Below are 25,935 nucleotides of genomic sequence, written 5' to 3'. Positions count from 1 at the left end.
CACTCACCATATCTGAATATTTCTTCAGCAATAGTTGCCTGGTGGCTAGTGTATTTTGGTATTTGATCTGCTTCTAAGAATCATGCTCACTGGTATTTGTAGAACTATATTATTCATATTAATGTAATACTTTCTTGATATTTATGCCAACTAATTTTTTTTGTAAAATTCTGTTATTTAGTTACATATATGTATTTTTCTTATATATTGTAAAGAATGAGATGCATTTTTAGTCATTTTTTTTTTTTTTTAAAGATTTTATTTGTTTATTTGACAGAGAGAGAGATAGCGAGAGCAGGAACACAAGCAGGGGGAGTGGGAGAGGGAGAAGCAGGCCTGGTATGCATTTTATTGTTTTTTTGTTTGTTTTTTGGTTTTTTTTAGATTTCACCTTTTTTGTTGAGCTGATTTTTTTTACATGATGTATACAATGTAACAAAATTTTATTTCACATTAGAGGCAAAAGTTACAGTAAAGCTGATTTTTTTAAAGAACATTAATAACAGTAGCTTAGCTACCACTGTTGTGTTTCTTGTCAAGCACTGTACTGTGAATTTTATGTTTGCTTTGTGTTTTTAATGCCTTCAGCATCTCTTCAAGGAAGAAATGGCCATGTGGAAACAGGCTCTGAGATGCAGTAACTTGCTCAAGCTTTATCATGGCTAAGGAAGGAATTAAAGGGATGGAGCGAGCTTTCCATTTCATATCTGGTTTTAAAGCCTATTCTAGTTCCAGGATACCAGATGATTTCTGTTATTTCTGATAGAATGTTATTTTACTACTTAATTCTGTTGGATTTTAGACTTAGTTAATAATGAATTGTGTTAGTTGCACATAGAATCCTGGGACTGAAAGGGACCTGGAGTGATTCTTTCTAGTCAGTGTTCTAAAATGAATAGCTCAGATGTTTTAATCATTCTTGAAACTTCATTTTGGATAAAAATGTTCTGATCTGATTTATGTTTTACTTTTGTTTTGGGATGTCATTATGCCATAGTAGAGATGAGCAGTATGTTCTAATAGGTGTTTAATTTTACCTGATGATGAACAGAATATCAATGTTGATGAAGTTCAAAGGAGAACTATAAAGTTGGTTTTTCAACTCTTAAAACCCATGAAATTTCTTTTATAGAAAAGGAACTGTAATTAAATCCATAGAACTTTAATAAAATGGTCTAAAGATATGTGAACAACTTTTATCCAAAGAATTGTGGCTTCATTGTTGTGTGAGAGATTTGAAATTAATTAAACTTTTTTCACATTTTTGTTACATTTGGCATTGGGTTATTAAAAAGTTGAATATCCTCTTCTTAAACTCAAGCAAATGAAAACCAGATTTTCTTGAGAGTGGAAAAGATCATTTAGGACTCTCTTTGGCTCTGGGTATATTGGGAATACTTGTTTTTGGCAATAGTTCATAATTATGTACTTTTTATAATGATGTATTTATTTCATTCATTTCTGAGACAAGTATTGAGAGACTGCTGTATACAGGAATGTGGTTGGATATGGCACTTCAATGAGTAGGGCAAACTCATCCTTAAGAACAGCTGTCTAGTGGGGGGGGCAGACTTCTAAAGTGATAATTACAATGTGATATAACTGCTAAGATACAGGTAGTCATTCAAACAGCCTTTCTTTAGCATTTTCTATATTGCCAGACATCCTATTAAAGATTATTGTAAATATTCCAAATCTTAAATTTAACACTCAGAACTCCTTAGCTGTATTGTAGAATTTTTTTTTTAAGATTTTATTTATTTATTTGTGAGAGAGTGAGTGAGAGAGAGAGCATGAGCTGGGGGAGAGGGGCAGTGGGAGGGAGAAGCAGACTCTGCTGAGCAGGGAACTCGATTCGGGGCTCAATCCCAGGACTCTGGGATCATGACCTGAGCTGAAGGCAGACACTTTACTGACTGAGCCACCCAGGCGCCCCAAATATTTTTATTTATTTGAGAGAAAGAGAGCGAGAGAGAGAGAGAGAGAGAGAGAGAGCGAGCAGGGGGGAGGGGTAGAGGGAGAAGCAGACTCCTCACTGAGCAGGGAGCCTGATGCAGGACTAGATCCCAGGACCCTGGGATCATGACCTGAGCCAAAGGCAGACGCTTAACCAACTGAGCCACCCAGGCGCCTGCTGTATTGTAGAATTTTTAAGCTCAGTACATATTTATTGAATGAACAAGCAAAAAAGCCCTACATTATCATGCAACTGTCTTAAGTATGTTCTTCCAAAAAATCAAAATCAAATATATACTTTCCCATGACAGTTCCAGAGAAAGCTCTGGCTCTTCATAACCAGGTCTTTTCACATTGTATGTAATGTATAGACTTATTCCAGTTTAAACCTGATATAGGATAACCTTCCTTCTGAAATCCTTTGTCAAATTATGGGGTGATATCTCTTTTAGAGGAGTCATGCAGCCCTGGAAGAAGATTAACCAGTGCAGTGAGGTTTTCTTGAGAAGCTGTGGGCAGGTGCACAAATCATCTAGTTCCTCCCACTCGCCTTTTCTGATCAAATGATTATTGCTGAGGTAGAGTGGAGTTGGAGGACATGGGGTAAGCTGTGGTGATGAAGGCCCTCTCATCCACCACCGTAGATCCATTCTTCTGACAGCCATTATAAACATAAATTAAAGATGAAGAAAAATAGAAGAGGAACAGGAACTGTAGAAGTAATGGGATTAGAGCCAAAAAACTGGGAGTAATAATAATTTTTTTAAAAAATGGAATGAAATAGAAGAGGTTTTAGATAAATATGAATTTGACTTTTTCAAAAATACATAGAAGCCATCAGATTCTCTCATCTTTCTGTCACCAAATCTCCCCATATCTGGGTCTTTCCTTTCCTCTTTCTTCCTGTTCAGATGAAGGAAATGTTTCTCTTTCTGTCAAAACCCAGTTCCAAAACCCAGCATATATATATATATATATACATACATATATATATATATATATGCCCTGAATTAAAGCTAACTTTAAAAAATACTAAATATTTAATATTGTGTCCTTTAAATCGTATGATTTCATGATCTCTTTAAGTACAGAATCTTTTTTTTTTCTATGTAAAAGAAACTGTCCTCAGATTTAATAGGACTAGTAACAAATTAAAAAAAAATAGTGCCTTAGTTTGGGTTTCCTCAGAAACAAAACCTGGGTAAGGATTCAAGTATAGGTAGTTTATTTGGGAAGTGATCATAGGAAACACTGGTAGAGGATGGGGAAGTAAGAAAGGAAAGGGACTGAAGTCAATAAAGGGCATTATTGTAGCAGTTACTGCTGTGGGCATCTGGAGCTCACTACCATTGGTGAACTCTTGGAGACCAAATGAAGTACTCCTCAGAGTTATCCCAAACTAAGAGCAAGGAAGCTGCAGGTGTTCATCCAACACTTTGCGAGCCATCATTGACATTAACTCTGGCATTTCTGGCTTGTCCTGATAATAAGCTGAGATGTTTCTGCAGTCAAAAAGCAGTCCTCAGGAAGATGTTACAGGTGTTCAAAATGAGCAGTATTCTTGTGTAGAGGTGAATGCCAACAGTATATGAGCAAGACACTAAAGCATTGGTTGCCATTAACAAACATTTATACAGTGTATTATTTACTATGTGCTGGGTGCAATTCTAAATGCTTTACATACATGAATTCATCAATTCTCACTATTCAGCTCTGTGACATAGGTACTGTTAGTGTTCTTGTTTTACAGATGAGGGAATAGAGCATAGAGAGGTTAGGTAACTTGTTTGTGGTCACACAGCTATAATGTTAGAACTGTTAGTTCTAACTTAGGTAGTCTAGTACAGAATCTAAGCTCTTAATCCATATAATGGCCCAACTCAGGGCTTGAACTCAAACTCAAGACCCTGAGATCAAGACCTGAGCTGAGACCAAGAGTTGGAAGCTTAATCGACTGAGCCACCCAGGCGCCCCCGCCACACCTTTTTTTAGGATTTTTTTTTAAAGATTTATTTATTTGAGAGAGAGAGAGAGAGAGAGCATGCATGAGCTCATGAACGGGGGTGGGGGGGAGCAGAGGGAGGGACAAGCCGACTCTGTGCTGAGTGTGGAGCCCAACATGGGGCTCAATCCCAGGACTCTGAGATCATGATCTGAGCCAAAATGAAGAGTCAGACACTTAACTGATTTAGCCACCCAGGTGCCCCCTTTTTAGGCTCTTTTGATTCTACTGTTTTTCTTTGATAACTGTCTCCTTCTCCCTTGCCCAGTCTCTTTCCTTTTAGTGTTCTTTACCTCCTTCTTGATGGCAGCTTACCTGCTGCCCCTTTCTAGAACAGTATAGCTATTCTTCCTTCCATTTTTTACACTCAAGGCTTTCAATTCAAATAATTTTTTCAAAGGTATTAACTGATCTTTCTGATGTTGTTTTGAAGTTTGAGTTTGATATTGCTCAGTATTTGCATTTTAATATTTTAAAAAGATAAGCATTTAAGAACTGAAGAAAGACATGATGGTAGAATGACAGATGACTGAGTTGTTACTTTTGGGTTGGGAGATACCTATTCCTTGGCCATATTTGTAAGGAGAGGCTGTGGGATACATGCTTGGGTAAAAAAAAGCCTCCTTCTAAACTGTCATTTCCTGTCTTCCAGCCACCACTCTCCCTTTTTCTTTTTAAATTATAGAAGTGTTATAATATATGCCACTTGTAAAACATTTAAACAATACCAAGAGTATCAAGAATAAAAGTGAAAGTCCTGTTTCACTGATTCTTTTCCTTCCTTCCAAATCTTTCTCACTGTTCTCTCTAGAGGTAACCACTCATGGCTTTGCTAGTGTTTTTGCAGACTTAAAAAAGTGTACACACACACACATACACACACTTCATGTATGTGCACATATATACATATGTGTATATATAGGATTATACATGTAACATACATAATAGTCTTTTTTCTTTTAGACATAAGTGGAATACTATACATTTTGTTTCTCAATTTACTTTTTCCCTGCTAACATTACATACATCCTGGACATTGCTCTCTATCAGCCCATATAGAGCCATCTCATTCTTTCAGAAAGGTTGCATATTATTTCCCAGTAGAGTATACCATGATTTATTTAACTATTTTCCTATTAATTGACAATTTTTCAAATTTCCCAGTATACTATATAATGCTGCAGTGATGTTCCTTGAAAAACATCTTTTTGTGCCTATTTCTGAGAAAGTCCTAGAACTGATATGTCCCAGTTAAAGCATATACATTTTTATAGTATCTGATAAATTATTCTTCCCAAAGATAGTTTACATCTATCAACTGTGTATAAGTGACCATTTTCCCACATTTTTGCCAATATAGTTGTTGCAGTCTTTCTCATTTTCACTTAATATGACTATTGGGTGATAAATGGTGATTGCTCCCATTTCTAGTGATACTATCTTCCTTTGTAAGTTCACTATATAATTTTGCTTATTTTTCTATCATATTCATATTTTTTTGTACTGATTTGTAGGATGGCCTCTATTTTTGAAGGACCAAATTAAGATTTGGAATTCTGTCTATAAAAGTGTTAATGGAAGTATTAGATGTTTGATAATTTTATTTTCTTTATGCCAGTGAGGCAGAAATAAAACAGTGTGAATGTAGTATTTGAAAAGATTTTACAGGTAATTCATTTTGAAAAGTAATCTTCTTGGAAAAGTATTTCCTAAAATGGTATAGTAGTGGTGGTATTAAATTAGGAACTTTGATAAATTTCTGGTTTGTGCTGTTTGCTTGAGCCATTTCACATTTTCATGCTTTTCTTTGTCACTAAAATAATAATTGCCACAGTTTCTATTCTAATGTGGACAGCAGTTTTGAAGTATATATAATGGACTTCAGGAAAAATGAAGAGAATATAGATGAATCATGAAAATATTGAGGGAGCTTGTGTTGAAACATGTAGATCAGTGTTATTTTCTTATGAACTAGATAAAAATACCATTTAAAATGATGTAATATTTGAAAACAGTGGCTGTGTTCAAGGCACTGTCACAAGTACTGGGAATACAAAGATGAATAAAACAATCTGTATTGGTCATAATCTATCAGAAGAGAGAGGCAAGATAGAGTAGGTTCAGGTTATGCATCTTTGGTGGGAATATCATAGAAGTGAGGCTGTGTTCTTCTATTAAGATGGTAGCTACATTTGTGGTGAGCTTAGCATAATGCCTGGGGAAGTTGAGCCACTGTGTTGTACACCTGAAGTGAACGGAACATTGTGTGTCAACTATAATCAAATAAAAAAAAGGGAGTGTACAGTTCCGATTTATCTTAATATTGATGGTGTTTACTTCGTTTGATCCTTAATTAAATTCACAAAGTTCTTCTTTCTCCCTTTGTCATTAATAATTATTTTGAGGGGAGTTATTTTGAGATGATATGAGAATCCTGTTGCTTATCAAAATTTAACTGATTATATTGGTATGGACTCACAGATTCTTTTTATTAAATGGGTTTTAATCTATTACTATTATTTATTTTGATGCTTAAATTGCCCCAGATTTTGCCACTGGGAGCCTCTTCAAGCTGGTTTCTGTGTCCTTTTGACATGTTCCCATCATTCAGGTATTTCCCGTCTGGAAAACATGGCTCATCTTGACTTTCCTTGCCGTATTTGTGGAATCAGCCATTTCTTCAAGGAGCCCTGTTTCTTCTTGATAGAAAATGTTTTTTAGGAGCAAAGTTCTCTGTTCATTTTAATTGCAGTGCTGCTGCTCTCAGACCTTTTAATGAGCATATGTGTATACATACATATACATGTTTGTAGCCGTATTTATTTCTGTATCTACTTATACTGAGAACTATACCTCTAGTTCTTATCAAACACCACGGGATTAATTCTAATAGTCTTCCTTTATATATCCTCCAACAGTGAGAAAACTGGCTTTTATTATCCATAATATGTTTACTTAATTAACCCCCTCCCCCATACCCTGCAAGGGCTGTTTCCTGGGTGTGTGCCCTCCTTATCCAGCTCCCACATCAACACACTACTCCAGATTGCCCTCCTGCATGGAAGCCCTATTTATCTCTTTGGGATCTGATGCTTTCCTCTTGGGTTCTGACACCCTGCATCAGGCAACCTCCCTGCTCAGGCTCCAACACCTTGAGCTGGTCTCCTTCTTCAGCCTCTTCCCCCCACTACTGATGCTCTCTTCCTTCCACTCAGACTCTAGCACCCTGTGCCTGACCTCTTCCCTACAAGTATGGTCTCCTCGTCCTGCTATGGCTTTGATACCCTGAAACACTGCCATTCTTTCACTAGCCTCTTCATCACACAAACAGATACTTAATATTATTGGGCTCTGACACCCCCCCTATGCTGAGGAGACTCCTGTCCATCTTTTCCCCAAATGCAGATGCTTACCTTACTGTGCTTTACCTTATGGATTTTAGACTGAACGATTGAGGAAGAGAAAACAACCAATTTGTTATTCCATCAATTGCTTCATGAAGAATATGCAGTAGGTTCTTTTATCAGTCTCTAATTACTCTCCATTAAGGAATTCGTAGTGTACCATGTAAACAGTGTGGCTAAGCATATAGCCCCACTTCCATCTGGATTCTCTGTGTCCATTGTTGCTTTGACTTAACTTCCTTTTCATCAGAATGTCTACTTCTTACTCAGGGCCTTTATTAAGTCTTAGCCTTTACTTCAGTACATACTCAAAATGTTGTTTTAACTATTGAGCCTTTATCTGTTGATTTCTCTTAAAGGTTTTGCATTAACTAATAATTGGAAAAGTGTAAACTTTGTGATACTGCAATTTTCTGTCTTTGCAACCTGAACACCCTCTTTCTCACTCTCTTTGGCTGTGGGTTGTTACAGTAGTTAGTGGTAGAGATTTTGGATGAGATCTTTAGATCCTCTTGGTGGATAGATCACTCGCTCTTGGATTTGATTCAAAACAGATCACCTTTTTATGTGGAAACCTGAATGCCAGGATACAACCCTCATGAAGCATCCCCAGGAGTTAGTAGGTGATCTTTTCATCAGCAGTGGTATGTTGATTACTATAAAATTGTAACAATAAATATGAAATAGGCACAGATGTTACTTTGTAGCATATAAGCCATTATTTTTAGTTTTGAATGTAAGACTTTTTCAGTGTTTTCTTCCTTTTAAAATTTGTATTTTTTTAGTTTTTTAGTTTATTTATTTATTTTTTAAGATTTTATTTGTTTGACAGAGAGCAGGAGAGCATAAGCAGCAGGAACAGTAGAGGGAGAGGGAGAAGCAGGCCCCCCGACGAGCAGGGAGCCTGATGTGGGGCTCCTTCCCAGGACCCTGGGATCATGACCTGAGCCGAAGGCAGACATTTAACCAACTGAGCCACCCAGGCGCCCCTTATTTTCTTTTTTTAGTTTAAAACAAAAAAGGAAGAAAGAAAGAGAAGCTCATGTTGTAAAGCTAGCCCCCAAATTTTAAGTTGCCAGTTGACATATTTTTCAAAGCTTTGAGAAGTATGAGAACACGTTTTTCTAGTTTTGAGATATAAAGGACATATTATATTAGGGTGCGCGACATGATTTGATACAAATATATATTGCAAAATGATTACCACAGTAACTGCCATCACTTCACATAGTTATAACTTTTTTTCTTGTGAGAAGAACTTTTAAGATCTATTCTCTTAGCAACTTTCAAATATATAATACAATATTGCTAACTACAGTCACCATAATGTACATTATATCCCCAGAACTTACTATCTTATAGCTGGAAGTTTGTGCCTTTTTACCATCTGCACTCATTTTCCCTACCCCCCAACCAAGCTGTTCACTATGAGAACATTTTTTTACTCATTTTCTAAACTGTAGGAAAAAACAGTTATTGAAAAATGAAAACATTTAAACATTTTTTTCTGGTTCTTTTACCCTTAGGTTTCCCTATCACTATTACTAATAAACATTTTGTTGTTAAGCTTTTCTTTTTCTTTTTTTTAAAGAGATGTTTAACTTGCCTCTGAATTGCTAACATTTCGACAATTTAGAAATATGAAACATTGTAATCTGGCAATGTTGTCTAACCCAATTTTTAAACTTGTTTTGTGATCTCTGAAGATAGGACTCTGGTGAGTAGAGAACATTTTTAGGAAGTTGACAAATCAGCTGTACTGAATTTCAACTAGAAAGTCGTTTTCATGTATTCTTCCTGTTTTAAAATCTGTTTTTCTAGTTTTCTGTAAAATCACCTATGCTATTTTGCCTTACATGATCATTAACCATGTATCTCTCTTTGTGATTAAGGCTCATTTTTCTTGTTGTTGTTTTGTTTTGTTTACCTTTTTCTGATTTATCACAAGATAATTTTGTTATAGGTAGGTTGGGTTAGTCATGTTAATGCTGTATTAACGTGAGAGAGAGTTTTTAACAGAGGGATAATTTTCTTGTTTCTTCGATCATAAAATAAGAACTTCTTTCCTCACTTTTTACTCTTCAGTTCATCTAACTCTTTCTCAATACATCTAAATGTGGACGTGCTTTGTTGCTGTTTGTTGCATCTGATAGGAGGAGATCTGCTTACTGTCCAAACTCTACTCAGAGTGAATCCAAAGTAGGAAGATTGTTTCCCCATGGAACAATGGGAAATACAGAGCTGATGGAGGTTAAGAAGGATTAATATAAGTTAATATATAAATACAACATTTAGTGGCAGCTTCTGAGACAAGTGTAGATGAATTTGTCTAATGTAGATCATTAATACTTCTTATTGTTGAGATAAATATCTTTGATTAGATTTAGTAATTATGTCCCTCATATTTGGAGCCAGAGTATGGTAACTGAGCCCAAGTCTCTACTCATTCTTAGAATGGTGAAATCAGGACACTAAAAATGTGATATGTTGTCTTACATTTTATATAGAAATGTGGACGTGCTTTGTTGCTGTTTGTTGTATATTTTTCATTCTTAAGGAACTGGAATGGGGTTTAATGAATTTTCACTTTTATTAAATTCACCTTTTTTTCTCCCTTACATAATTTACCTTGCAGTTTAATAAATCTCTGATTCTAAATTTAACTTTTGAACTCTTAGGCCTTTAGATGCTGGTCTGGAGAAACTTCAGTAATGGATCAAAGGAAGAATGAGAGTATTGTTCCTAGTATCACTCAGTTAGAAGATTTTCTAACAGAACACAATTCCAATGTTGTTTGGCTCCTTGTTGGTAAGTAGAAAATATTTTCTTACACTTTATTGTTTTTTATGTATGGATTAACAACTGCCAAATTTTAAGCAGTAGTTAGCTGAAGTTGAAATGCTTACAATACCATTGGTTTATTTCTTGGAAAAAAGGTTTTAATCTATGTTTCTATGAATATTTGTTCTGGCAAGTGCTCTGAAGGGCTCTTTTTCTTAGGCTTCCTCTTTGTCTGACTTAGGGGAGGTGGGAGGAGAAGAAAGACATCGTACTTAGCTTATCTTTCCTGTCTCAGGTCCACTCCTTCACTGTCCCCCTGCATCTCAACACATGTGCACGTGCGCGCGTGCGCGTGCACACACACACACACACACACACACACACACACACATGTTTGTTTTATTTTAAAAATAATAAATCCCCGTGGTATATATATTTTATAGCAAAATAGAGTGTATATGCCTAATTAATCTCATCTCTTTACTCACTCCTTACATACTTGACATGGAGCTCTGCCAGTAAAAAATTTTTTTTGTCTACTATTCCAGAAGCTTTCTAGGTTCATAGACATAATAAAAAAACAGTGTATAAATCAGTGGCAAAGAGAAGGGGGAAATATGAGTGAATGAATGACTATGAGCAAATAATAGGGGGAAATACAAAATAATAATCAGGAAAGGAGAGAATACTGTAGGCTGTTATTGTCCAGGCAGTTTTTGTGGAAGAACAGTATTTAATTTGAATTTCAGCATAACAATTAGAAAGGTAGAGGGGTAAATAGAAAGGGTAAGATGGGGTAAGAGGGAAAGAGAGTGTAATGATGTTTATTGAGTATCTTCTGTGTGCCACATATCATTGGCATTTTGCATATGTCATCTCACTTAATGCTCAGAGCAAACTTAAGAAGGCAGCAGACTCTTAACTTGTGGAATTGAGGCCCATAAGGATTAAATAACTTATACAGGTAACATAGCTGTTTTTTTCTGCATGCATGCTTATGCTTCTTTCATGACACCACAGGATATGTGGTAAGGAAATGGGTAGAGGTGAAATGTGTATAGAAGGAATTATTATTTGTGATTTGTATGTAGGATTGGATTACCATTTAAACTTTGAGTTCTATTTTTTCTAATTGACAGAAGTGAGCCATTATAAATTATCATTGAGTAAAGCCAAAAAAGTAAGATGAAATGCAGAACATTCATATGAAGTAGAATTGCATAAAAGCAGCATTGAAAATTCTCTTTTAGTTTAATTAAGGGTGTTTACTCTTGCTGTTTTACTAAGTGGCCTTATGACATTGAAGGGGGTTGGGGAACATGATGCAGTGAAAAGGCCACAATTCTCAGGTTGTATAATACTGGAAGCATACTTTCTCAGCAAATACCTCTTACCTTTCTGAATGGCCCACCATAACCTGCTCTTGACACAGTGATTTACAGTAAAAATTAGCACAAAATGTCTTTAAATTTAAAATGTAATGACATATTAAAATCACTATGTTGTATACGTGAAACTAATGTAACATTATGTGTCAACTATCCTTTAGTAAAAAAAACAAAACACCTTTTACAAAGAAAAAATAATGACATATCATCAAAATAACTTTTCAAAAGAATTGTTCTAGAAATAATTTTTGTGGGCAAATCATAGCACTTGCTACATCAGAGTTATCACTGTCAGTCTAAGCTACCCTGAGAAAATGTATTTTGACTCAGTGACTGCTTTGTTTTATCCACATTAAATAACTTTTTAAAAAAGTTAAGAACTTAATGTCATGTTGCTAAATGGTTGTACATGTTAAATTGTTTTACATTACTTTGTCCTAATTTAGAAAATAGTTATACTTTTAAAATGATTAAGTAAAAGGAAATTTATTATAGAAAATGCTTTCTTCTTTTTTATATTTTGTATATTCATGAACTAGGTTCTTTTGGGAATATTATGAATCCTATAGGTGACTATACACTTCTCATGAAAAATGGGTCAAATCTGAAATACCATTTACTGTAGCATATTCACTGGCATTCTTTAAAAGTGGGTTATTATCTTATCAGTTACAGCAAAATAGTATAAAATGGCCTGTTTAATATAGATATGCCTTTAAGTAGGGCAAAATTCTCACTTCTTTCCATTTTTTTTTAAAAAGCAGAAATTATTGATTAAAAATGAAACACTACCTTTTCTCTGATTTAAAAAATCATTGGTTTTCTTTCTCTTTAAATGACTGTAGCCTGTAGGAAGTAGCTTGGGAATGAGCTTTTAGCCTGATAAAGATGGATATTCTTCAAAATACTCAGAAATATGGGCTTTCTCTTTCCAGAACATGTTTATATGTTTACTAACAAAGAGTACAAAACAGTGAAAAAGGAAACAGAAAAAAGGAAGTATTTTTTTCTTTCTTATTTTTTGAGAGAGAGCACTTGCATGCAAAAATCGGGTGAGGGGAGTGGGAGGAGGGGCGGAGGGAGAGGGAGGAGGGGCAGAGGGAGAGGGAGAAAGAGAATCTTAAGCAGACTCCATGCTTAGCATGGAGCCCCCCTGTATGGGGCTCAGTCTCACAACCCTGAGATCATGACCTGAGCCTAAATCAAGAGGCAAATGCTTAACTGAGCCACCCAGGCACCCCCAGGCCTGGGTGTAATTAAATGAACTTTTACTGATAAATTTTTACTGAGATTAAGGTGATTGTACAGGAAACTTATAGTGAGATTCTTTTGCATTTTTTTTTCTCCCAACAGCTACCATTTTATCCTGTGGATGGATTATTTATCTCACATATTACAATTCTCGAAACGTTGGTCTTATTTTAACATTGGTTCTTAATAGACTATACAAACATGGCTATATCCATATTGGTAAGTTTGAGTAACACTGAATGTTTTTCTCCTGCATAATCTTGAGATATATATTATAAATTTATATTTTATTAGTGGTAGTAGCTTTAGAAATTTACCTTTGTTTCATGAACGTTAACCTAACTGGAATTTCTCTCATTCAGCACTCTATGACTCTATCACATGGTTAAGTTCTTTACCTCATTCTTATTTCTTAAAGGGTTTCTATAGTAACTTTTGGATTTTTTTTCTTATAAAAGATGCTCGTTAAAACTATTTGAAAAATATAGGCACATGTAAAATATGAAAATAAAAATTTCTCAGGATTCTACTATCCAAAGAAAGTTGCTAACGCACAGTGAGGTTTTTGCTTTTTTTTTTTTTTTCAGTAACCCATACTTAAAAAATCTATAAGTTGGAATCATTTTGTGCATTTCATTTTGTGGCCTACATTGTTAATTTAAGTTTCCAACTACTCATAAGTGGGAAGTTTGCAGATATGAGGGTCTATTTGGAAACAATATGCTTTGGAAAACCCTCTATCAGTGGGAAAATGGGGGAGGTCACTGTCTAGAACCATTCCAGCCTTCCTTAGAGTACTTCTTAGTGGACATAGATAAAATTTCTGTCAAACATTAAGTCATCTTCCACTAATTTGAGGCAATGACTGGTTCCTGGAGTCAAAGAAATTAATGGAGAAAGTTGGTGAATTAGTCACTGCTTTGGGGTTTATTTAAAGTTGTGCATAATTAAGGGAATTATTCATATGAAACAGCTCTTCAGAGTCTTCATATGGTTATTTAGTAGCTCAGTTCATAGTGATGGTACTTATTGTACTTTTTGTTATATTTGAGGAAAGAGCAATAGAAAATTAGTAAGGCTGGAAGGATATCAAGAGGGAGTCAGGAGAGAACATTTAATTATTGAATAAACTGAATGCTAAGATTATTTTAAGCTTCAAGTGCTCACTCTGGATCAAAACAATTCCATTAATCACTTTTTCTTTCCCCCCCTACAACAGGGTCCTTCTCTTTCTCTGTTCTTTCTGGAAAAGTCATGGTTCGTGAAATTTATTACATTACGGAAGACATGTCTATTAGGTAAAAAAAAAAAAAAAAAAAAACTCATTTTAAACAAACTTGAAATATTGTAAAAATTTTTTTCTGATGATATTTTATTTAATATGATTTGCTTTTTAAAATCCATAAATCAAAAATAATTTTTTTTTGTAAATCATATCTGGTGAATTGATGTTTAAAAATATTTTTATCAATAGATTAATTTAGCTAAGGTTTAGACTGGCACAAAGTTTATCAAATAGCAGCTTAAAGAAACGAATAATCTCATTTCATTCCTAAATGAACACTTGAGCCATTAAATTACCTGACCACTTTTCTTGTAGAATTCATGGTTGTCATTTTTTACATAAAACAAGGATCAGGGATGCTGATAACTCATCCACTAGCTCCTTATTATAGGTAATAAGTTTTAAGAATTGTTTAGTATCTGTTAGCTACTTTAATTTTACAGTAAGGAGGAAACACAAATCTGAATATAATAAGAAATGACAATTATTATGTTTGCTATGTTCTTTCTTCTGTAGGCCTTGAAAGAAAAGCTTACTCTGTTTTTGTGATTATCTTAATATTTGTTACTTAGAACTTGAAAGTTTTAAATTAGTTGAGAGGTGGTAGGGTTTGGCAATACTCATACCTCACTTAAAATAGTAGAGGCAACTTCTTTGTGAGTCTAAAATTATTTTGAAAAGAAAAGTAAAAAGTAAAGGTTGAGAGGCTATAAGTTCCTTCTTTTGAGGCATGAGGTTATATATGACTACAGAGAAGAAGGGGTATCTTTTTAAAAGTTTCTGTTAACATCCTAATGTCCCCCTTTCAAGATTTGGTTTTTGTTTATATAGTTTTTACACCATTTAAAAATTATCATTTATAAAAGAAAAAAAGTTTTTCTGTTAGCACTTCATTTTCCTATTACGTATGATCTGGTATTAAATTTTACCTAAATAGAATAATCTAATTTAGAGCTACGTAAATTCTCTTTTCCATTTTTAACTAGAGATTATGAAGCATTTATGTATACTAGTGATCTTTTGAGAATTTTCTGTATTTTCATATTCATTATCAATTGCCTGCTTTTTATAATAATTAAATGAGTAAATTGTTACTGAAGTTTTCATTTTTTGTAATTTATATTGCATAGAATTCAAGATGGATTTATAATTTTTCGGTGGTGGAAAATGTATAATCCAAAACAGAAACAACATGGTGAGTCTTCATGTTTTTATGTATTTGAAGTCTTTAGTTATATGATCAGTGTTTTCATTTATGGACATTAAAACGTTTCACATTTTATAATAGATAAAAATATTTTTTAAAACTTTGGCACTTATAAACTCTGATTTTATCACCAGTTGGCTGAAAATTCTTCAGCAGCTTTCCTTTTGCCTGGTTAAGTTTATTTACTTAAGCATATTACTTATTCAGGGTTATCCTCAGTATGACTCTTACTCCCATAGCCTTACCTCCTATTACATCTGTGGACCTAACCCAATCTGTGGTTAAAATGGACTTCCTAGTAGTCTTTAATCATTTCTACTAAGACACTTTTCTTATTTTTCAGCTTCTGTGCCTTTATTCATAGTCTTACCTGACACTGCTACTAATTCTCATTTATCTACTATGCTAAGGATGAGTAGGAAGAGGAAATGAAGGCTCTAGACTCTTCCAGCTCTGCTTTTATCATCAGAATTTTATCACCTCAGAATTTTCTCCCGAGGTCTTCATTGCACAACTCTATAGGTGCTCCTGTGCCCCTAACCCTCCTACCCGACATTAATCATACCAGTGACTTCAAGGAATGTTGACCTTGACTTTACTGTGTAGAATAGTGGTTCTCAAACTTTTCAATCTCAGGAACTGTACATTCTTCTAAATTACTGAGGACCCCAAAGAGCTTTTATTCATGTAATTTTTATTGATATGTACTGCATTCAAAATTCAGCCTGGGGGCGCCTCGTGGCTCAGTCGGTTCGGCGTCTGACTCTTGATTTCAGCTCGGGTCATGATCTTAGGGTCCTGAGACTGAGCCTGTGTTGGGTTCTGTGCTGGGTGTGGAGCCTGCTTGGGATTCTCTCTCTCCCTCTCCCTTTGCCCCTCCCCCTGCTCACACTCACATACTCTCTCTAAAATAAATAAAATCTTTAAAATAAATTAAGCCTGATAACTATAGAAATATTTATTTCATTAAAAATATCTATAACAAACCCATATGTATTAAAATAAATACCATACTTTATGAAGAATAACTTTTCTAAAGCAAAAAGAAAACCAGATAGAAGAGTGGCATTTTCTATATTTTGCAAATCTTTTTAATGTCTGGCTTAATAGAAGATAATTGGATTCTCACTTCTGCTTTTATGTTCAGTTTGTTAAAGTGCCATGTATCATACATACAGCCTTTAAAAAAAACTCCACTGTCCACTCATGGGAGAATGATTGAGAAAAAGTTTAACATCTTCAAATAATAACACTGTTAAAATAGTTTTGACCTTTTGGTCCCTGGAACAGATCTTGGGATCCCTGCAAAGGTCCCCAGACCAACTTTGGTAAATATTGCTCTAGAAGATTTTAGATGGGGCCTTGGAGAGTAGTGTCAGAAGATGATGAGACCCTTCCACCTTTTCTTAGCTATTAGGACTATCTGTGTTTCTGGCACCCCACATTAAGATTCTGAAATGGTGGTTACGGTCTGTAGAACTTTGGAATTTTCCAATTAATTTTTTTTTTTTTTTTGGTGGGTACACTTAGGATTCTTGCTATCATTTTTAACTTTGTTTCTGTGGTAAAATAGATTTAAAGTTCCCAAAAGTTTTTAAACTTACCACAAGACTGAACTAGCCTAAATTACTTTTGAATTCACTATTCATTATTATTTAGTCTTTTTTAACTGTCATTTCCTTGCATTTCCCACATAGCTTTTTCCCCTTTAACATAATACATCATGTACTTTTCCTTGAAAAGACTGGCATAAATTGATGACAATTTGACATATATAGAATTAATGAAATCAGAATGACTAGAAAGAATGGGCGGATTTCATGTCTGGAAAAAGTTTTCTAAAAATTAAGAGTTTATGAAATAATTTTGAGCAGAGGTTAAGTGATTTCAAATGATAAAAGTTTTCTTTTGGTAGTTTGAAATAGACTTTTCTGTCTGTCTCCTGTGATTCAGAATGGCTGTGTGTTAAGTCTCTATGGTTTTAGAAAATCGGTTAACACTGCCTTTTTACCTCTTTTTTTAAGCAATTGCTTTAAGCATTTTCACAGGAAAAAGTGTTCTTTAGATAGTCAATATGTTAGTGCACTGGAAATCTTTTAAGTTTTGACTTTTATCAAATATGAATATATTCAAAATTTTGAATCACTTTCCTACACTATTATCCACATTAAATTTTGTGGAGATAATATTCCTGATTATTTTTGATATTTTATTTGACTGTATGCCTTAAAAGTGGAATTTAAGTAAAGGTATTTTACTTGTACTTCAGAGATGGCTAGCACTCATTCCTAAGAGCCAAGTTCTTTTGAGTTCAGTCCCAGCTTTTGACACATTCACTTAACTTTGAGCAGGCCCAGTATTTTTGCCTCTAATTTGGTTTGTAAAGTCTATCTAGTTTGTCCCTGAGAGGTAGATTTACTTTAGGACCATATATTTTTGCTGCATGTCGTGCTTCTGTTAATCTTGCAATGATGTGCTCTTTTGATTTAGTCTCAGTTTAGTTTTTTTTCCCCACGTTTAGTTATCATAAGCTTTATTGTTAATGAGATTTCAGCAGAGCTGAAACAAAAGTTCTCCTTGTTTATATTTTAAAAAAAGCCTTTTTGTATATTTACATTAGAAATTTTATTGTATTTTTTTTCAGTGTTTTAAGATGTTCTTGTGAACCAATGAAACTATAGGGATATGAGTTGAGAAGGCCCATTTGACCTAACATCCCCCCTTCCCCACCCCATGCTCTTTACCCCAGGATTCCAAGGACTTACACAGTTAGGAAACAACTGATTTTCCCAAAATCCCTTATCAATTTGGAAACAACTAATGATCTCAAAAATCCTCATTTTGCAGATAGAAAAACAGAAATTCCTGTTACTAATAAATGGTAAAGCCAGAATGAAAACCTAGGTCTGCTAACTTCCAGTCTAGTGTTCCTTGTATTATAAAACAGGTTTGTCAAATGTGGCCAAGTAGGTTCTTAAAAATTCTTATATATAAACACTGGTGGCAGCTTATGGGAGGAATGAATATGATAATTTGCAGTATCCAGAGGCAACTGCAAGTTTTAAGGCTAAGCCTAATGGGGTTGCCCACTTTAGAATTTTCTTAGACATGCGGAATACCATCTTAAATTGTTTGTAGCTTTTTTTTCTTTTTTGAAGAAAATAATTACTTCATTTTATCTCCTTAAAGTGGATTGCTTTTCACCAAAATACATAGATGAGATCAAGAGTAGCTGACCCAAGGGCACCTTGGTGGCTCAGTTGTTAAGCCTCTGCCTTCGGCTCAGGTCATGATCCCAGGGTCCTGGGATTGAGCCCCACATCGAGCCCCATATCGAGCTCCCTGCTCCGTGGGAAGCCTGCTTCTCCCTCTCCCACCCCTCCTGCTTGTGTTCCCTCTCTCACTGTGTCTCTCTCTGTCGAATAAATAAAATCTTTAAAAAAAAAAAAGTTGGGAGACTTTATCAGTTATCACATTTGCAATTCTAATTATTTGCTCATAGTTTTGCCTACATTTCAACATTTAAATCTATGTGTTCATCAAGAAGAGCACAGCTTTGCTGAGGGTCAAAGAAGTTTCTCTCTCATGTGCTTTTAAAAGAAATTCTTGGGGTGCCTGGGTGGCTCAGCTGTTAAGCGTCCGCCTTTGGCTCAGGTCATGATCCCAGAGTCCTGGGAATGGGCCCCGCATCGGGCTCCCTGCTCTGTGGGAAGCCTGCTTCTCCCTCTCCCACCCCTCCTGCTTGTGTTCCCTCTCTCACTGTGTCTCTCTCTGTCAAAAAAATAAAATCTTAAAAAAAAAAAAATTCTCTGTTACAGAGGTTGCCATTCTTAAGATGCTAAGTCACACCTTTCCAAAATAAAGGCACAATGCCAAATAGCAATGCAGGAATAAGCGGTTTGATCTAAATACGTTATTAGTTTAGCATGATTCAGAGATAGAATATACTACATAGAAGAATGAGTAGGCTGCAAACTGAGCTTTTGGTAAAAAGTTGAACAATATTATGGAATATATATTAAAATAGTGAATTACATTCACTAATGAGACCTTACAGTCTAGATATGATTTCTTACTGCTGAAGGTCAGATCCAGATCATGTACTTTCACAGTTAACTGAGCAAGAAGTGGAGATGGTTGACATTTCTTGTTGGAAAATTTGGATACCTAATTGGAGTGTGTGCCTGAATAGATAATGGCCACTAGCAATCCAAAGAGATAGGCTAAGGTCTGTCTGGGTAAGGCTAAGATTTTCATGAGAAAACTTTAGAACTATTTTATTAGGAGAGAAGAGGAGTGTTCAGGTGCTCAAATTCTGTGCCATTGAGCTTGGTTGGGATAATTTAATGCAGGAGTAGATTTAGAGTTGTCAGTTGTTCAGTTTAATCTTAAAAAAAAAAATCTAATTTGTTTAACATAGAATTTGTTGTAAAATATTCCCTAGGTCATGAAATTAGTGATCTGCTATAGATGATTGTTGGCCAAAGACTAATTAGTGAGGATAACCATCAAAAACCTTTATTTTGGTTTTTAGGATAGTTGATTTTAAGCCATTCTTTTGGAAAATAAGTAGCAGAACCAAATACCTCTTAATATGTGATGATACAGTGTTTAAATGAATACCAATCTAAATAACCAGGCATGCATCTTTCTTATCTAGAGAAGTTCTTACATTGCTAAGAAGTGAAAGGATGATGGTAAAGTATGTCCCTTTCGTTATTTTGTCATTTAGAAGTTTTAGCCTAATATAATCTAGTACTTTAAATTTATAGCATCTAAATCTTATTTGTTAAATACAGGAAATAAAAATCGCTTAACAATTTAAAAGGTCAGTAGACTATTTTGTCTTTGTATTAAGTATTGATTCCAAGTATCACAAGGCCTTGGCAGCACTTTGCACTTCAGCTTTTTTTGCTACAAATAGCATGTGTCCCAATTACATAATTAAATAAGTGCCTTTTTCCTAATTTCCCTTTGGAAAACAAGAAGTCTCAATTAGCTGTTTGCTCAGGAGACTTAAGCAGTTCTACAACACTCATTTACCTTTTTTTCCTCCATAAATTAACTACTTATTAAGTGAAGAGCCTTTTATATTTATAATTTATATCTATCTGATTGTGTATTTATTAACAAACATTTTTGGGGGGTCCATTAGGTAAATATTAGATGATAAGGATATGAGAAGATTTCTGCCTTCAGAGATAGAACAATGTCAGTGTAGAGATGAGATTTAAAAGAGTCATCTGGGGCGCCTGGGTGGCTCAGTGGGTTAAGTGCCCGTGAAGTGTCCCAATTCTTGATTTCAGCTCAGGTCTCCCATCTAAGGGTCGTGAATTCAAAACCCACGTTGGGCTCCACGCTGGGCATGGAGACTACTTAAAAAAAAAAAAAAAGAGTCAACTGATTATACCTTTCTTAAATTATATATAAATTAAATTTTTTGCTTTGACTTTCAGTGTCATCAGAATGAATGAAACTTAAAAAAACTGCTTTTAAAATTCCCAGGAGGAATAAATGTCATTGAGAGATCTAATGTTACTAGAATTTAACAGTTTTAAATATTGCATTGAAGCTTTGAATATTGATCAGTTTTTCATGAAATTACAAAGAAATAACTGGATTCTTGATACATTTCTGTTTTCAGGGATTAATAACATTTTTTTGAAACCATCATTGCATTTATTAATATAATTGATAAGTAATTTTATGGTTAAGACCTAGTATTTAGAACCTTGGATTCTCTCTGCTACTTTCTAGTTGTGTAATCTTGGGCTTCAACTGACAGGGTTGCTGTGATGATTACATGAAATTAGCTGAAGAGAGTGTCTAGAAGAGTCCCTGGAATAGAGCATATGTTCAGTAGAGATGAGCTGCTTTTATTATTATTAACAATGTATCATATTATGAAATGAAAGATTATTTTATTTTATTTTTTATTTTTATTTTTATTTTTTTAAAAGATTTTATTTATTTGACAGAGAGAGACACAGAGAGAGAGGGAACACAAGCAGGGGGAGTGGGAGAGGGAGAAGAACGCTTCCCGTGGAGCAGGGAGCCCGATGTGGGCTCGATCCCAGGACCCTGGGATCATGACCTGAGCTGAAGGCAGCCACTTAATGACTGAGCCACCCAGGTGCTCCAATGAAAGATTATTTTAAAAAAAGAACTTATAAATTGAAAGTGAATGCATAATTTATATGACTAGTAAGAATTTGACCTGCAGAAACAAGGAAAGTAGTATTTATTTTGTATGACAGTCCTACAGGTAGGTAGAGATATTCTCATTTTATTTATTTAAACAATTTTTTAAAAAGATTTTGTTTATTGTTTGAGAGAGTGTGCACAAGCAGAGGAAGCAACAGGCAGAGGGAGAAGTAGGCTCCCCACTGAGCAGAGAGCCCCACTTGGGCTTAACCAACTGAGCCACCCAGGTGTCTAATATTCTTATTTTATAGATGGGAAAAATGAGGCTCACAGTGGTTACAGTACTTGCCTTAGGTCACATTAGTAAAAATGATGTCACATGGATCCAGTCTTACAGTCTTTCTACTGTTTAGTTACTACTTTTCTCCAGTTTCTGGAGAATCCAATGCAGGAGTCCCCAGCTTTTTTTTTTTTTTTTTTAATTAAAGAAGCTGTGTGTGCATGTATATGTGTGTGTACATGCACATTCCTTGGAAGAGGAGATACATGTCTTTGGAAAAGATGTCTATCTTTCGGGAATGTGCTCATCTGTCAGCGGAGATATTTATGAGGTTACCTTTCCAAATCAACAGGCACATTGTGTGTGTGGGGTATCTCTGTATGTGGGGCTCTGTATCGATTTATTGTGTGAAGGTGAGATTGTAAGTGTGCCAGTACTTCACATCTTTGTGTGTATGTTAGGATGGGGTAGGGGGCTGGAAAGGGTATTGCTATATTTGCTATATAGAATATTCCCCAGGGATCATAGAAAGTTGAGATTATTGACAGAAAAGATCCTGGACAAAGGCCCTGAAGAGAATACAGCCATGTAAGCCAGGTGTAGAGTTCTCCTTTATTGTTTAATCACATAGCTTGCTGGCTGGAATAGTAATTTTAATGCAGGTGAAACAAATAGAACTAGCAGAACAAATAAAAAAATGCTTTGTGAATGCAGCTAAATCTTTCTCTTTTAAAATACAAAACCAATAGGTGCTTTTAAAATGCTTATGGATTTGCTATTATTTTTCTGAAGTGATTTTTGGAAGGAAAAGAGTGGTCTAGGCATTTTATTCAATCTTATTTTTGTTTTGTTTTTCATTTTTTAATTTGAATTCAATTAATTTACATATGGGGTGTTACTAGTTTCAGAGGTGTAGAGTTCAGTGGTTCACCAGTCTTATGTAACACCCAGTGCTCATTACATTGTGCTCTCCTTAATGTCCATGTTCAATCTTATTTTAAAAAACCCACTTATTATTTCTATTTAATGATTTAACATATTTATTGAGCACCTCCTATGTACCAGGCATTGTTTTAAGGATATAATAGTAAACACAACAGGAAAAATGCTTCTCTAATGGAGTTTGCATTCTAGTGGGGGGAGGCAACAATAAATAAATATTAATGCCAAAGAAGTTGGAAAGATAGGGTAGGTATTGTTGAGGGGATCTTCCAGTATTTTAGTATCAAGTATTTAGTGTTTGTCAATGTTGTCAAAATGTTTTCAGAGATTAATACCTTTATCTTTGTGCCTTGGTGTCCTTATTAAGTTAATGTAGCCACATTCAAATCATATCAGTTATTCTGAAAGAAGAGAATCAGTTGTGCATGTCCAGTAAGTTAGTGATGAAATTGAGAGGAATCTTATTTCCATTTTTAGACAGTCACTTTTTGTTTATTCATCACTGCTGATCCAATTAGGGGCTAGTTCAGACTCTTAATTTTCCCCATTTGCTGCTACTCCAGCTCATCCACTGGCTTTTATAACATGGTCCTAATGATCAGGGCATTTGTATTCAGGGACCCTGGTAAACTATTCTGTAAGTAAATTTGAAAACAAATGACCTAAATGAGTTTTGAGGTAGATTTTGATTGAGTAATTTATGACCTTGAAGAATTGCATAATAATTCATTCCTACTTGTATGGATCAATGGGGGAATAGAAAAATATGCCACTTTGCAGTTATTATGCTTCTACATATAGGGTTTTCAAAAATTCTAAGATCCGTGTGTGGATATTTTTATTTTACTTAGGAGTATGATTTGTGGTAAGATGCTGTTATTCTTTGAAACAAATGAGTCCTATGTGCTAAGAATTGTAGATACCAGGGATACAACATTGGATAAAGCAAGTTCCTTCTCTTACAGATCTTGCTTCATTCAAGTTGGGAGGGATTCAGGTAATTAACAAGTAAATATATATAGCCTTGAGGAATGAGTGAGGAAAATATGGCATTTAGGAAAATCAGATTCAGTAGAATAGGGAGTGCTGGTTGTGGAGAGGGCTCTCTTTTACATAGGGAAGTCAGTAAAGGTTTTATTGTTTGGGGATAGTTAAACAGAAACATGAAACAAGTAAGGAAATGAGTTGTAAATGTCTGGGGAAAGAACATTTCCTGTTTGTTCATATCATTACCAAAGTTGAGACCAGTTTTTTGGAGAGATTAGGAGAGAAGAGTATGGATCCTGTAGGATTTTATAGGTCACTTAAAGGACCTTGATATTAATCTGAAGGGAAGGGGAAGCCATCAAAAAGTTAGGGAACAGAAGAGTAACATGATTTCAGTTAGGTTTTTGTAAGATCTGTAAAGATGTGTAAAGCACCCACGTAAGGGGAATAAGGGCAGAAGCATGGAGACTAGTTAGGAGGCTCATGTATTAAAACAGGTGTAAGTTGATGGTGACTTGAGCTAGAGTGGTGAGAAGTGGTTGGATTTTGGATATATGTTGAAAGGAAATCTGACAGAATTTGCTGATACTATCTGGGACACGAAAGAGAGAATTTTTTTGGCTTGAGTAATTGAAAAGATTGACTTAGTATTGATAAGATGGGGAATATTGTGGATTACATTTGGTCATCTGAGAAAAGCAGATGTTCAGTTGGAAATACCAAGTGTGAGATACCTGTTAATGTATCAAATTGGAAATATTTGAGTAATTTTCTGGGTAGTTGACCCTGGCATTTTGGGAAGAGGTTGTGGATGATTACTGAGGAAAGGTTTAAAACTAATTAGTGGTAGAGTTTGATGATTTACTTAAAAATGGATGATGATATTTATTACTGTCATGTCTTAGAATGCTCCAAATGTATTAAAAAACAGTGGTTCCTATTCTTTTTATTTTAATTTTAAGAATTTGGCCTATAGCAAGAAAAAGGGGTAAAACACTTGATTGTAATAGTTTAGGGGATTGTCTTAGTTTTTAGGCCTGTGATAAGTCTGAAGAAACAGGAGGAAACATAGGTCAAGAGTTATTTAAAAAATGCCAGAAAAATTACAGCTCCTAAACATTGTTTTTTTGTTTGTTTGTTTGTTTTTAAGGATTAGGCTTATCTTTTTCTTTTCTTAATTAGGAAGTGGTGAGAAAAAAAACCTAGATTGGAGTAGAACTAAAAGTATTACTGTATAAAAAATGAATGTTGTTGATTCATTTTCCAAGGTTTATTTTTGAAGTATGAGTGACAGTATTTTTCGTTTGTTCATTTAAACTAAAATTTACATTTATTTAGGGTCTTTGACATTTCTTACGCTTTTTTATTTTCTAGTAACTAGAGAAGAAATTAATTTTGGTGTAATTTGGTATATTACTAAAGGTGTGTACTTCATATTTAAACATAGCTTAAGCTACTGTAATGAAAGTAACAGTTCTCCATAGCCATTTTAAAAAAATAAGCCCTTCTAACTGATCATATCTAATTTTAATTGTCCTTCAATTGAATTTGATAGAGAGAAAAATGAATAAAGGTTAGAAAAAGGCAGTCTCAAAAAAAAACATGTATAATGTAAGAACACACTAAAGAAAGCACTATGGTACCTTTTTTCTGACCCTCTTTGGTTGACATGTGATACAGTGTCTTATTTTCTCAGTAGAAACAAGTACCCCATCTATCATTTTGTTGTTGGATTTAATAATTACTATTGTTACTTATACCTAAGGTAATTATGTCCTTTACTTGAGAAGATTATTGTTTGAAGTCTGCAGTTTATAAGATCTTGGTTTTGGTATTGTGTAGTTTTATTTAAAGAAAATTTTTTTAAGATTTTGGTTTATTTGTCAAAGAGAGAGTGAGAGTGAGAGAGCACAAGCAGGGGGAGCAGCAGGCAGAGGGAGAAGCAGGCTTCCCACTGAGCAGGGAGCCCAATGTGGGACTCGATCCCAAGACCCTGGGATCATGACCTGAGCCAAAGGCAGATGCTTAACCAACTGAGCCACCCACGCATACCATAGTATTGTGTAGTTGTAAAAAATAAACTAGTATTTATGAAAAATCTTTGTTTCTGTGATACAAAAATTTAAATACTAATGTGATGTTTAAATGCATCATACTTTGAGCATTTTCCTATTCATATACTTTATTATAAATTTATTATTAGGATAAAGTTTTACTTTTGGTCTGTAAAGGCCACTTTGCTGTTTTTAGCATAAAATCTTTAAATTCTGTTATACAGCCGGAATTTAGAAATCCAGGTTGTTTTAGA

At 34.7% G+C, this 25,935-nt stretch overlaps 1 protein-coding gene across 9 annotated transcripts in view; it reads left to right on the top strand.

Moving 5' to 3' along the window:
* The window catches only part of BLTP1 (bridge-like lipid transfer protein family member 1), a 203,535-nt gene that overhangs the window by 6,712 nt on the left and 170,888 nt on the right, over positions 1 to 25,935 (top strand). For all 9 annotated transcript variants that reach the window (XM_088021053.1, XM_028102339.2, XM_028102340.2 and 6 more), the window contains exons 3-6: positions 10,041 to 10,170; positions 12,885 to 13,001; positions 14,002 to 14,080; positions 15,198 to 15,262. In XM_088021053.1, coding sequence (XP_087877179.1) covers positions 10,074 to 10,170; positions 12,885 to 13,001; positions 14,002 to 14,080; positions 15,198 to 15,262 — 358 coding nt within the window. In that variant the 5' untranslated portion in view covers positions 10,041 to 10,073. The remainder of the gene's footprint in view (positions 1 to 10,040; positions 10,171 to 12,884; positions 13,002 to 14,001; positions 14,081 to 15,197; positions 15,263 to 25,935) is intronic.

Source organism: Eumetopias jubatus, unplaced genomic scaffold, assembly GCF_037043125.1.
Source record: "Eumetopias jubatus isolate StellerSeaLion01/CBP00866 unplaced genomic scaffold, mEumJub1_p1.0 scaffold_2, whole genome shotgun sequence".
Classification (NCBI taxonomy): Eukaryota; Metazoa; Chordata; class Mammalia; order Carnivora; family Otariidae; genus Eumetopias; species Eumetopias jubatus.
This window is presented reverse-complemented; position numbering and strand designations above follow the sequence as displayed.